At 36.1% G+C, this 15295-nt stretch overlaps 1 protein-coding gene across 6 annotated transcripts in view; it reads right to left on the bottom strand.

Annotated features, from left to right (window-relative positions):
- The window catches only part of DNM3 (dynamin 3), a 647020-nt gene that overhangs the window by 355704 nt on the left and 276021 nt on the right, over positions 1 to 15295 (bottom strand). For all 6 annotated transcript variants that reach the window (XM_060396477.1, XM_015099204.4, XM_027975613.3 and 3 more), the window contains exons 11-12: positions 9656 to 9742; positions 5428 to 5498 (exon numbers count right to left, since the gene is read on the bottom strand). In XM_060396477.1, coding sequence (XP_060252460.1) covers positions 5428 to 5498; positions 9656 to 9742 — 158 coding nt within the window. The remainder of the gene's footprint in view (positions 1 to 5427; positions 5499 to 9655; positions 9743 to 15295) is intronic.

Raw genomic sequence — 15295 nt, 5'->3', positions numbered from 1 at the left:
AAAAAGACTGTTGTAATAACCCAACCAAAACAAGACTAACTTTAGTAGTAGCAATAGTGATGGGAAGAAATGGACAAATTCAAAAAATATTATAGGGTAAAATCATATGGACCTGGTTAACACAGAAGGAAATAAGGATGAGGGGAACAAAGAGTAAAAAAGACACTCAGGTTTCCGATTGAGCAACTGGGAGTTACCACCCACAGAGAGTGGGAACAATGGAGGAAGGGTAAATTATATCAAATGATGAGTTTAATTTGGGAATACTAAGTTGAGGCTTCCATAGGATATACAAGCAGAGATGTAGTGAAATATGGTAACAGTCCAAGAAAAAGTTCTGGAATGGAGATCTAGGTTTAGAGGAATCAGATAAAGCTGGTAACTGAAACCACTGCAGTGGGTAACATGGACAGGGACAGGGCAATGTGTGAGAAAGGGGTCTACAGGAGAATACTGATAAAAAGCAGTTCTTAAGCCATGATCAGAGGATAAAGAGTTCCAAAACAAAAATGAGAAGGAATGGCTAGAGCATAAAGAGGAAAGTGAGGGGACAATGGAGGGCTATTGAAGCAAGAAGATTTTAAACAGTTGCTAAGATTCCCAGGAATACAACCTATCACAAGTAGGCTTGGCTCCATCCAATCAGATATAAGAATAGGAACTAGAGACATCATAATAATGGAGTAAGATGATCTATTTGGGACACAGAAAAAAATATAAAGGGAAAGATCACAATTGTTCTGGAATTTGGTGCCAAGGTTCACATATACTTCCTTTTATAAAATGTTAACAGAGGCATTCCAGGGGATCAGGAAAGAGATATAATGAATGTTACCACCCATAGAATTTTCATGGTGCTCACATAACAAGAACTGAAATCTGCACACTATCATTTCAACTGTGAGAAAACAGGTGGAGAGACCTACTCAGCAGATTGAAAAACAGACCTCAGTCTGCTGCTTGTGGCACAGAGATATTATTCTAACGGTCTGTATCTGGAGCCCATTTTTCTTAAACCACTGGACTGCATAAATCTTAGTAACTCAGAAGGCAAACTGTGCCCATGAAAATGGAGAAGAGCAGAAGAATTTGAAAGTTCACTCCCCAAGGCATTCAGCTAACAAGTTTGCTTTCTATTCAGACAACAGGATTACTGAGAAAGAGAGGAAGTGAATAAAGGAATAACTAGAATAGCTCATTCTCTTAAATAACAAAAACTAATTATGTTGTATTAAAAAAAATAGAATGTAGGGTTTTTTTTTTCCCAACTGGGAAGAATGACAGATTAAAATCCTTAAGGCATGAGGAAAATTAATATATCCTTCTGGAATACTAAACTTTTAGGTTCAGAAACTATATTACGACTGAAAAATCAAGCCTTCAGAAATCAGGAAATTCCAAAGTATGTCTACAGCAGTGCTTACTTGGACGCGTTACACATGGTACATATTTTATGGTCCATGTTTAACAAATAGCTGGGAGATGAAAAAAAAAGTTCCATATATTCAACATGGCAGAATAAATTCTATAGCAGAAAGAACTGAAATGTCCTGGACACTACTCTGACACTTAATTTTCCGTTAATCCAGTTTTAGCAATTTGCATTCCTTTTTTTTGGGGGGGGGGTAATTTTTAGAACAAAAAGTCATCCCAGTTGGAAAAAAAAACTGTATGTGTAAAATACTCTGGACATCACCATCCTATAAATCTTGAGGGGTGGTCCTCCTCTTTTGGCAAATCTCTAAAAATCTCATGAAATTAATGTTTATTTTCCTCAACTCCAGACGTTAATTTTCTATCTTCAGAACTTAAAAATACTTACATTATTGTCTTCAAATATGGCTTGACTTTTCTTCCTTCATGGAAACAGCATTCCTGCCAACTTTAAAATTTATAGCTACAACCATATTTTTTTAATTTTTAAAAGCACACACACACAAAATACCACAACCCCTCAAAGTGATTTTGAAATGAACATTTCTTCATCATCATAATTATCCCATGTCACACTGAAATGTACTCCAACTTGGCATTCAAAAGGAAAGAACATTTACCTCTGAGTCCCAGTGCAAAATATTACATTTGGAGATAACATCAGCAACTAAAAAATCTTTTAGTGGCAATCATAATCCAATCATTAAAATGTCATGATGAAGTAATATTGTGCATCTTGTGAAACAAAATTCCCCCATGTGCATATATATGTGTATAAATGTGTATGCATGGCGCTTTCCCAATTTTAGAGACTACACCACAGTTTTCAAAAGTATTTTCACATAATTTCTGACAATCCTGAAAGGTATATAACACAGGGATTTTTTTATTATTATTCCATTTGATAGACCAATAAACTGAGATACAGAGAGGCTAAGTGACTTGCCAAAAACCCAAACCTCATCAGCAGCAAATCTTGGAAAAAGAATTCAGAACACTGACTCCCAGACTAGCCCTTCAGATGGAAGTTTAGGTGTTCAGTTTAAATTAGATGAAAAATGTGCAAAGTTGCTGGGTTTCTAAAGCAGTTTGAACAATGCTTCGGTTTAGTACCCCACTATCATAAAAGTTCATAATCTATCTCATTGCTGGAAAAATGGGGCTGTTAACTGGATTAGAGAAAGACTGCATCAAAAGTCTGTGCTTGAAGTATTTTTATTTGCAAAATTACATACCTTTGAAAAGTGAAGTCGCTCAGTCACATCCAACTCTTTGTGACCCCATGGACTGTAGCCTACCAGGCTCCTCCGTCCGTGGGATTCTCCAGGCAAGGGTACTGGAGTGGGCTGCCATTTCCTTCTCCAGGAGATCTTCCCAACCCAGGGATTGAACCTGGGTCTCCTGCATTGCAGGTAGACGCTTTACCATCTGAGCCACCAGGGAAGACTCACCTTTGAAAACCTAACCAATATAATAATTTAGTTCAACAGCTTCTGAGGTAGAAAATATTAAAATTTACTGGAGAATATAAACTCTGAACATTTATCTTTAAAAATAAGTACTAGAGGGGAAAACACTTCAATGGGAACATAGGGGTAAAATTTAAATTGTTCTGGTTACAAAAATGTGTTCAAAATTTGAATCTTTCCAAACTGGTTATGATTTTTTTCTATCTTTCGTCCTTGAGTTGGGATAACCACAACAGAACAGCACTGCGATATCCTTTTCACTTTTAAGTTATGGTGTCGAGTTTATATCTACATCTGCTACATTTTTATAAAAATCCAACTGGCATTTGTAACCAATAAAAAATCAACATGAAAGGCAGCATTCCTGTTATTTTGAATGACTCAAGGATTTCTTTTTCTTTGAAATTCCTCAAAGAAGCTAGTGAGAATGTGTCAGTTTAAATTTTTACATGCATTTCTCTGTATTTTTCAATTATTAAGCAACCTCTAAAAGACAATTTTTTTTTCTTTTGCTCTTATTCCCCACCACCACTGAAGCAATTAGAGTAGAGCCTGGGCACAGGCCACAAGGAGCTCACTGACTACGCAGAAAATCATGTAGAAATTCTTGGGTCCCCCTTCCGGGCCTAGGGACAAGAAGGCACTTCAGAGTCTAGGTTTCTTCCCACTGGTCATTTTGCAGAAGGGAATGAGCAATTCAGACAGTGAGAGCTAGGAGGGCTAGAAAATAAGGTAGCAGAATAGATACCTATTTAGAAGCTGGAGTGGGCAGTGTGGCTAAAAAGACAGTTGTCTGAAGGAACACATTAATCACTTGTTCTAACAAATTTACATTAAGTCACAGACAGAAAACAGTTTTAAAAAACTTGCTGGATGGCATCACCGACTCGATGGACATGAGTCTGAGTAAACTCTGGGAGTTGGTGATGGACAGGGAGGCCTGGCATGCTGCAATTCATGGGGTCGCAAAGAGTCAGACACGACTGAGCGATTTAACTGAACTGAACTGAATTGAATGTACCAAAAACAAAAATCAGTGTATCAGACACTAATAATAACTACACTACTGGTTAGGCCAAGTCTACAATGAGACAATTTTCTGTTGAATAATTGTGCCCTTCCTTTCTAAAACATGTCTATAAATTCTTTAGGCCATTGTTTAGTTTAGATCACATGACCTAAATATCTGTTTCCTCAAACTCAAAATGTAAAACTAGGTCAGTGTAGCTTTACATTTTCTTGTGTTTTATTTTTTCATTTGTCCCTGTTCTTGAATACACAGTACAAGTAACAGTACTTAGGTCTCTTTGTTTTTTATATAAATTATATACTTAAAGTTGGAATCACTCACATGCCATTAGCATATTTTAGAATTGGAATCAAAATTCTTTGAAAGCAATTAGAAAACTGATTCCACTGAAGTGCAGAAAAAAAATGGTAAATTTAGGGTCTTGAAAATGTCACACAATAAATAACCAACCTTGAATAATTAGGAAAAATGTTTACCTGATAATATCTGTGAATACAGCAATAGAATATTGGCATGTATTACATGTATAACAGAATGGCAATAAATAGACAAGCTTATATAAAGTTCTCTTATGGGGCTTCCCTGGTGGCTCAGACGGTAAAGCGTCTGCCTGCAATGCTGGAGACCTGGGTTCAGTTCCTGGGTCAGGAAGATCCCCTGGAGAAGGAAATGGCAATCCGCTCTAGCACTGTTGCCTGGAAAATCCCATGGATGGAGGAGCCTGAGTCAGACACAACTGAGCGACTTCACTTTCACTTCACTATATAAATATATAGACAAGAGAACGTTCATCCAAAAAGACTACATCTAAGTTCACAAAAGGCAGTTTTGAAAAATAAGCCTCAATATTCTGATTTGTGTGTGTGTCTGTGTATGTGCTATGTTGCTCAGTCATGTCCAACTCTTTGCGACCCCATGGACTGTAGCCTGCCAGGCTCCTCTGTCCACAGAATTTTCCTGGCAAGAATACTGGAGTAGATTGCCATTTCCCCCTCCAGGGGATCTTCCCAACCCAGGAATCAAACCTACATCTCCTGAGTCTCCTGCAATGGCAGGCAGATTTTTTTTTTACCACTGAGCTACCTTGCAACTCCCATTCTGACTTAGGGATGTCCAAATAGCATGTATATTGTGAAACATGCTTGATATTTCAAATTTATGTGAGAAATTATTCCCAAACTGATTTTAAATGTGCATCTGTTACTGCTTATCTATGGGAGCTCAAGTACAAACTGCAGATCATCATCCAAAAACAAGGAGTATCTGAGCTACATATGATTTCACATGCTACACAATAAAGAAGTCAGCTCCGTTAGCCAGAGAACATGACCCCAAGGCCATGAGGCTCGGACCTCCTCAGTAGGTTAACTCAGAGTTAATCCTGACACAGAATGTACTCTCGAAAGATGATGAGGTTGTAGGAGAAATTCATAATGTATATTAGAGACAAACCAGCAGGAGAAACGCATATGACAAGCAAGGATTTTCACGTACTTTGCAAAGCCAATGAAATCTTCATGGTTGGTGTTGATGTAGGAGACTTGGATGTCGATCAACAGCAGCACCTATAAGTCAAAGAAAATCACTTCAGTAAAAACCCATCTTAAATATTCTCAACACTAAATTCAGTAATTGCCTACAAATTATTTATCTTTATTCAATTTTAAAAGGATATTTCAGCTAGAATGAAAAGTGGCACTATTTTTTTTCATTACACTCTCATAATTTTTACTCTAAATTCAAAAACAAAAAATCTATATGAAACATCTGAGTCACACTTGAAAACAACAGCATTATAGTTTACAGGCATGTACTCTTTGCCAGCTTAACACAGAACCTAGAATTATTCTATGCCCCTAAAATGTAGGTGTAACATTCAAAAGGACATATATATAAAAAGATACGTGGCAAAAAGCCCACAGGGAGTTGCTCAGAGCAGTCTGTTCCTGCAGACACTATACATTAGCCACAAAATAGCAACATCATCTCTTGTTTCTCCTCTCCTAACTCTTTAAGCTCCCTCTAGGCAATCAGGAGAACTATCCCATCAACCAACTCAAAAAGGCAATATCCAAATAAATAGAAAGCCTCCTTATGATCAATAGGCTTCACTGAAGGTGACTTCTGAGTGCATCAAAGCACCATGATAACAGTTCACTGGCAAAGTCAATGTAATGCTCCCCAGTAGGTGCTTCATCAGGATAGCCTTCTCTGATCCTTGCCCAAGGCCTAGAATCATGCTATTTACTCTCATATAATCTATATATCATGGCTATATTTTTATTTATTAAACCCTATATTTTTCTTTGACGTGTTTACCACAAATGTAATTAATTATTTATATTATATTTTGTTTGATGTTTTGCTTCCATCCAAGACAGTCAGCTCCATGGAGGCAGAGATTATACTTATCTTGTTCATCACTTTATCCGTAGAATCTAGCATGATACACATAACGCAAGCCTGATAAATAGTTTTGGCTGTAAATTCCATAACTATCTACCAGCCTTGAAGAACAGTTTACTTTAAAGGGAGCAATTTATTCCCATATAGTTAATACATGGCCAAGTATTTTTGTTTCTCACTCATTACCCAATGCTCTGGTCTCTGCTTTTATGGCTAATTTCAGTTCGTCATCTGACCAAACATTATGGTGAACCCCAAGGGGCCTACCAAAAAAGAGTAAATGAATCACCCCAAATCATCCCCACTACCAACATAAAGTTTATACCCAGGTACTACTGGGTTAACAATATCATACTTGTATGAAAATTTTCATAGCATCATATAGTTTTGTTTCTTCTCTTAATGAAAAAAACTGAAGAGTTAGGAGGAGTGATAGTTATGAGATTATCTGTGACACTGCCACTATTCTCCCTACAATAAAGCCAGATTCTATTAAATTTTATACCCCCAAATCCATTTGGTCAGGAGTCTGGATAAATAAGGCATAATATTTAAACACAAATAAATAGTTGTCACCATAAAGAGAAAAATATCTACATAATTCTCAGCATCGCCAAAGGTTGTCATGAGTATCTTGGCCGTTCAAGCACATTCACTTGGATTGCAGCACAGGGGAAAAGTGGAAGAAAAATCGCAACTATGGCTGTTCTCATTCATATTCCTGGAAACTGGGAGTCTGTGTTCATCCTAGGAAAAGAGCCAGGTCGCATGTGGGGGATGAAAAGGAAAATAGGACATTTTTTTCTCCTTCTTTTCACTCTCTCAGAGTTTCTCACTGCCTTTCTCACCCACAGCTATTGAATATTTAGTTGAAAAAAAGTAAAGCTACTCCTGGTAGCAGTAATCACCCACAAAGTCAGTCATTTCAACATGCATTTAGATGTATGGGAGCACCTGGAATAACAGGCACACATCAAAGTTCCAAAAAACCCTCTGTTTTAGAAAAAAGTTCACAGATAGATTTATGGTTTTTCATATTTTAATTCTCAAGAATTTTCCCCCAAGAAGTTTCCAGAGCAGAAGTCGGTAATAATTTCATTTTTTGAGAAAACTGCAAGAATACCTCAGAGCAGTTCTTGTACAGAGGCCTATGGAAATGGGTCACTCTCTGACCAATTACTTCAGAAGTAACATATGGCCTCAAGCAGCATGAAGTTCAGAACTCAAATGTGAAATCTATGCAAACTGACATGTTCACATTACCAAAAGCATGAATGTATTTTTCTATGCCACAGACGTCTGTATTACTTGTAGCAAACACCAGCTTCTTCAGGTGGTTAACTGTCAGACCAGGCCACCTAAGACAGTCACTTAGAAGGGAGATGCTCACTCCCTCCCTTAACTCCACTTGGGGAATGAATTAATCACTCCATCAGAGGTAGATGAGAGAAAGTCTATCTCAAAATTAGGGAAAAAAATGATTTCTCATCTCTACTGTGTGTCATAGCTCTTTAGGAATAACAACAAGAACAACTTAATGAAGAACTAAGAACCTTATTTGGATTACTTTATTTCATGTTCACAAAATGCCTATGAGTTAACTACCATTATTATTCACTTCCAGGTGAGGAGACACAACTGTAAATAACTTATTCATTTACACATAAAGTAAAATGATAGAGCATGGATTCGAACTCAGGCAGTCTGAACCCAGAGCCCACAGTCTTCATGACAATAAGTTTGTCACTTCAGTACAACAAATCTCTGAAACATGAAACATCAAGAAGTTAACAACCAATTCAGATATAAACACAAAAGATAATTTAGATAATAATTGTACTACTTTTTTCCTTGGTATTTTTTTTTTACATAGGACCCCTAAGAGTTAAGTAAAATGTATTATCATTTGAATTGCATTGAATAAATACAAATTAAAATGGTTATCTTATTTACTTAAGGTCAGGAGTACAGCTGATACCAGAATTTGTTTCTTGGTCCAGCAATAGGTGTGACATCAGGTATGCAGGGGAACTCCTGGTCTCGGGTCGTATATCCTGAGGACCAAGCTAGTTTTCACTGACTCATGAGTTAATATTGATTTGTTTATCTCCACTAAGTCACAAAGCCTATTTCTTCCACTTCTGATCTATGCATGTTGCATATGTCTCTCTCCCTATGGTCTGTGTCTACCTCTCTCTTCTATTCTACCTTCCTCCTTTTACCCAGTTCTTTCTCTCCTCCTTTCCAACTCACTTAAGAACCACAAAATCCCAGAATTCTAACTTACAGAGGACTTCAGAGATCATATAGACCAACATTTCAACATTGTACATGAGAAAACAACAGTCCCGAGAAGTGATCTGCTCAGGAACATGTTATTCTCTGGTGAACACATGGCTAGAGGCCAGTGTCCTCTCCACACTGTCACACTTGCAGCTGTGTCCTGGAATTGAAGAGCATCTGCAAACCTTTTTGCTTCCCTTTATAAAATGTTATAAGTAACTAAGAAAACATCTACCTAAATTTAAGAAGCTTCTATAATTCTCATGTAGTCCTTTTTTAACGAATTATCCTCACCTGAAAATAATCTTTCATTCATAGAGCTAGCCAAGATTCAAAGACAATTTCAAGGTCACTCTTTACCAACCATATATATAAATAGTTACAAAATAGAAATGCTTAAAACATTATATCCTTAATGTTTTAAATTATTTAAATATTTAAATAATTGTTTTAAATTTTTATATATAAATATCCTTAAACATTTTAATTTTTTTAGTCATAGATTCCATGGATAAGCTGATGAATAGCTTTATCCAGTCTCTTCAAGCAAAAATAAATAAATAAATAAATAAATAAAAGCACTAAACATTTTGCAAAACATTTTAGGAATTTATGAATATTTTGGTGCCCATCTGTGCTCATTAAAAAGTTAAGACATCTTATCTCAAAGAAAAAATCTGGTATGTTTCTGGATTAGTGGTTTTCAAAGTGAAGTGTGTATTAATACATGCTCTATGATGATTCATAGAGCATTAAGGAAAAAATAATGGAAGCCCTATTACTGTGTTTTAAATGTTATCTTTCTAAAGTCTTTATATATGTTTACATTTTTAACATATACATAAGCTGTTAGTATAGCAACACATGTATAATATTCATAAATAAATAAAAATAAACATATGTGGTGGTGTTCTCAGTTTGTTTTTTTTTTTCCATTCAGGGATAGGCCAACTCTTGGAGACCACCAAACAACCTTGGAGAGACCTTCCACTTCCCACAAGGACCCTGCCCACCAGGGAAGGTCTTTCCTCACCTGGTCCTTTGTCTTCCCTTCTCGCTCACGAATGTGGTTAGCAACAATCCTTTCCGTTTCCTCACAGAGTCTGGGGAAGTTTGCCAGCTATCAAGAGAAACAGATTTCAGTGTTAATACTCAAATATTTATACTGCCAAAAAAGAAAGAGATAAGTTATGTTATATTCCAGAAGACATGCATTACCGTTCTGTAAGCAGAAGTGAAATATCCTAAAGAAGATGGCAGAGTGACAGAGAGATTTCACAAACTACAAACAGAAGTAACTATATTATCTGAGATAAAACACTTCAAAACCAGCAGGGCAATTCCCTACAAAGAAAACAGAGACCCGGATAGCATCCAGCACTCTGCTGTACAGAGTTAGCACTTAATAAAGTTCAAAGATGAAGAAGACAGAAATGAGGATGAAAAGGACGATAATGACTAACATTTATAGAGCGCTTACCACAGTCCAGCACTGCATGAATTACCTCATTCAAAAATGCACAATAATCATAAAAGATAGATCTGATTATTAACCTCATTATAGAGGAGGAAAGCAAAGCCCAGCGAGGTTAAATAACTTGCCCAAGACTATACAGTTCAACATCAGTGGGTCCTGAATTCCAACCCCAAGGACTTTAGAGTTCATGGTCTTGTCCATTACTCTTTGAGGATGATTCATTCCATGAACCAGAGAGATCAGTTTTTAAAAAATTCTCCCCTAACATATGGGCTTTTATGTACATATTTTTGGCAAAACTGTAGAAATAATACATGTCAATCACTTACCCCATATAAATTATTCAGGTAATTGTCTAAAATTTAGTTTGCAAAAGTGAATGAATGAATTATAGTTGTTCTCAGTGAAAGGAGGAAGAAGAAAAGGTTGATACAAGGATATTCAAGGAAGCCTAATCTAAAAAGAGGATGTAGTCAGGTAAAGTTGTGTGGGAATGGTTGTGGGAAAAATGGAGCTTGACAAGCACAGGAATGGGTATAAGGTGCTGGAGGACAGGGACAATGAGTGGTCAAAGAAGTAAAGGAAGTTCAGTGCAGAGAGCAAGGGTGTGGTCTTCAGAGAAAAGTAGGCAAATTCATGGCTTATGACAAGCAAACTTTAATTCCATTTATATTAAAAAGCACTTGCAAATTAGTAAGATAACACTAATACCTTACATAAAAACAGGCAAAAACACATGACTTAATTTAAAAAGAAATTTAATGGTCAGTAAGCAGGGAGAAATATGACACTGTTCAAAGAGAGTAATGCAAAGAAAGATAAGAACCATTATGTTGTCAAATTGCTATAATTATTTTTATAAGACTATAGATGTGAAGGTATATTAAAACTAGCACAGTTTAAACTTACTGAAGGGATGTCAATGAGAATAATCTTTCTGTTAAGCAATTTGGCAATATGTATCAACCATCTTAAAGGCTCATACAGGCATCAGCCTAATTATTTCATGAGATTCTAAAATAATAAGGAAATTCATCATAGCATTACTTGGAACAGCAACAGTAAGACAAATAAACATAATTTTATAAACCACCTAGGTATCCAATGATGTTAAATAAATTAAGGTAAGTCTACTAATGGGATGTAATAAGCCATTCCAAATAATGTCTAATATTTGATTTTTAACACTAATTTATAATATCTAATAATATGATAAAGTGTCTAAAATAGATACTGGGTGAAGAAAAAAAAATCAGGCTACTAAATACATAATCTGATTACACACAAGTATACGCAAACCCACATACACACACACACACACACACACACACACACATATACACACACAAAGGCCATCATATATCCTTCAGGAATATAGCCCAAGATCTTAAAAATTCCTAAATCCTTGAGTAATAAATACTATAGCACATAATATTTCCCCTAACTCATAACCTGGGTCTCCCTGAAATGTGACTGCTCCATGGTCACTGGTGTCACTGAGCACATGGATTTTTCAGCATGCATGATGTACACCAGTGCCTTGGCAAGATAGCAAACTGCACTACTTCATGGAACCATCATGATCACAAATCATATATAATGGTAAATCATCTTGTCCTGTAAGTGTGTGCACAGAAAAGAATCTACACAAATATCAACACTACAAAATATTAATAGTAACAATCTCTTTGAATGGTGGGCTTAGGCATAATTTTAATTTTTTTCTACATACATCTCTGCATTTTCCAATTTTTCTACAATAACATAAGGTACTTTTATAAAAACATCATTAGAGCATAGAAACCTGGCTGCCTGTTCAACTCAAATTTCACAGCCTAGTGTCTTTTTATGAGATCACCAGAAACCGCTACCCCTTACTGAGACTCCTAGCTGAATCCTGAGATATGTGCTCATTTAAGGGTTTATTTCATGAATAACTTCAAGATACAAATGCAGCTTCCATTCTGAGTTCTGGAAATATTCTTTGAGGAAAGTTCTATCATCTCATAGTATCATCCTTTATACTCTGAGAACATTGAAAGTTATTTTTTACGTGACCTATAAAAAGTTTCTAAGTATGTAAGGGATAGCTGATGAATGTTTGTCCTTCTCCTTGACTAATGAGAACCTAGGTGGTACATGCAGCACTAACCAGTAGCCTGCACTAGACCATCAGAGCAATTGCTCCTCAGACATCATCCCAGGCTATCAGTACACACTTGTTTTGATGATAGTCTCACTAACAGAGAACCACACTCCTGCAAATAAGTGACTGCAAAAGCAATAGTGGTCTACTGAGTAGGGCCGGAAAGCCTATAACAATATTTAGAAAAATGGATTACAGCAGATTATTTCTAAAACACCAAAGAGTGGCAATATAAATATTTATTCAGAAACTAAATACTTGATAGATGAAGGACCCCAGGCTCATATGCTCATATGTCAAGGAAAGGCCAAAATGACAAGAGTATCTCATGAAGTAGAAACAATTAAGAACCTTCCAGTCTACTGCCCTTGGCAGGGGTCTGAGTTTTTTGTGTGTCTCCTGATCTTTCCAAGCTCAATTTCACCGAGAAAGGAACCTGCCAGAGCCATATTTTTATATATATAATTGAGATGTGTTATGTGTGTTAGTCGCTCAGTCGTGTCCGACTCCTTGTGACTCCATGGACTGTAGCCCACCAGGCTTCTCTGTCCATGGAATTCTCCAGGCAAGAATACTAGAGTGGATTGCTATTCCCTTCGCCAGAGGAACTTCCCAACCCAGGGATCGAACCCTGGTCTCCTGCATTGCAGGCAGACTCTTTACCGTTTGAGCTGCAGGGAAGTCTAAATTGAGTAATTGAGATAACTGGAAGTAAATGAGTTTAAATTCTAAGTGGAACAAAAAGGGAAGAGAACACAGTAGAAGAACTGCCCTCATGGAGGCAAAGGAGGAGAACTATTGAGGGAGACAGCAATCAGTGAAAGATCTAGGCATTACTGAAAGGCAGTAATGAAGTTAGTATGGTTTCTCACTGCTTGATCTTAAAAGGTCTGTAGGAGTGTAAAAAGGTTGCTGCTGCTGCTAAGTCGCTAGAGTCATGTCCGACTCTGTGTGACCCCATAGATGGAAGCCCACAAGGCTCCGCCATCCCTGGGATTCTCAAGGCAAGAACACTGGAGTGGGTTCCTATTTCCTTCTCCAATGCATGAAAGTGAAAAGTGAGAGTGAAGTTGCTCACTTGTGTCCAACTCTTCAGGAGCACAAAAATCAAAATGATGACTTTAATTGCTGGCCCTCAAATGTAATAGTCCAGTTCTGATTCTTCATGATACATACAGAAAGAAGGCCAAAAATATGTCCTACTGACATTCAAAATGACTTTCTGCCACTCATTTCATTAGTTCATTTAACAGGGTCCCTTTCACTTTTCACTGCTCAGTTTGCCTGACTCTCTACTTAGCTTCAAGAGATACTCAACTGATCACTCACTTCAGTCCCTCACTACTCTTCAATATCTCTTACTGAAGATGCAATCAGTTTTCTCAAATGTTTGTCATTATAATTTTCAATCTCTTTTGCTCTGGATGTTGAATTAAAAGCTTACCACTGTAAGAACACATTTATTTTGTCAGTCAAAGTGTTAATCATGTATGCCAAAATAATATTAACCTAGAAGTCACCATCATTAGATTTCTATTCTTTTATTAATTACTTATATATTCTGAAAATTGATTTATACAGGATCAAGGGATTAAGGCTTTGCTATTGGATATAATGATTTTATATTCTTAAATTTATTTCACAGTCATTCACTTAAACATTTACTGGGCACATGCAAAAGGTAGCTCTATGCTCAGTTTATGTCAAAGCACCTGATCTTAAAAACCACAGTTTTGAGTGGCAGATTGATTATAAAGATAATTGTCATACAAGAGAAAGATCTCACAAAAAGCAAGGAGAAACACAAAGTAGTTAGAGGTTAATCTGCTCTGAGAAGGCCTCAGAAGACTTGATGCTTAAACAATGACAATAAAACTTCCAGACAAAGCTGAACAACTGTTAAATGATAAATTACTTCTAAATAGCTTATGTTGAAATTATGTTGCATATTTTTAAATAATAATGAAGATTCAATGGAGCAATAATACAACATATATGTATTTAGGTATCAAAATTTTAAATAGATAATTCTAAGAGAAAATTTTAATTCTGTTTTCATTTTCATTTTAATTACATGCAGAACTGTACATGTTCTGAGGCAAAGTATTATAGTACCATCATCTTTTATATACAAAAACATATTTTAATAAAATCCAATGTTTTAAGTATTATTTAGGATAGTATTTAATTATTTTGATGAAACATCAATATAAAAATTTAATTTTAAGCATGGACCACATTTTTCCCTAGAAGAAAAAAAAAATCACTTGAAAGACATTTCTATACAATAAAAATAAATCATAAGCTTATAAAGTGTATTAACCATTGATTAATCAGATCATGAGAGCCATGCTATTAGGTTTATCTTGGATCAGATACAAGGTCAGGCAAGATTTCTATACCTTCAAGAGTAACTAGTTCAGTGCCTTAAGCAAAGACTCAGGTTATTAGGCAACTATGTGTTCACAGTTGCATACAAAACATAAATGAGAAAATAAACTAAAAATAGAATAAAATTTCTTTTATGTGCATGACCTGAGTTGATTGATTTGGCTGACCTAAAGTTATGGGCTCTGTTTTGATCAAAATGCTATAAACCATCCAGTGTTGGCTATGTACTACAAACTGAGTAGCAACAATGATTTTACTGCTTATGAAAAGTGAAAGAGAAAAAGTGTTAGTCGCTCAGTCGTGTCCAACACTTTGCAATCCCATGGACTGCCAGGCTCATAAAAGCTTACAATAGTTTCATTCTATTTATGTGAATTAAAATCTGCCCCCAAAACCCTTAGTGATTTTTAATTTCCATGTAGCATAATATCGGCTTTATTCAGGGGATGAGAGAATACTTATTTGGGCACACACATTTGTTATGAAAAAAGGAAAAACAGAAGTATTCTCATTTACAAAAGTGATCAAAGATGAGGAGAAACTGTAGTACAAACAGGTCAAGAAACTGCACAAGGGTAAATTTATTGATGATTTGATATTTTAGGGGTAGACTTATGAGAAGTCTAGGAAGATCTAAGTAAAGCTGGTAAAAAGGGAAA

Source organism: Ovis aries, chromosome 12 (genome assembly GCF_016772045.2).
Source record: "Ovis aries strain OAR_USU_Benz2616 breed Rambouillet chromosome 12, ARS-UI_Ramb_v3.0, whole genome shotgun sequence".
NCBI lineage: Eukaryota > Metazoa > Chordata > Mammalia > Artiodactyla > Bovidae > Ovis > Ovis aries.
The sequence above is the reverse complement of the archived record's forward strand: the minus strand, read 5'-3'. Positions and strand labels throughout refer to the sequence as shown.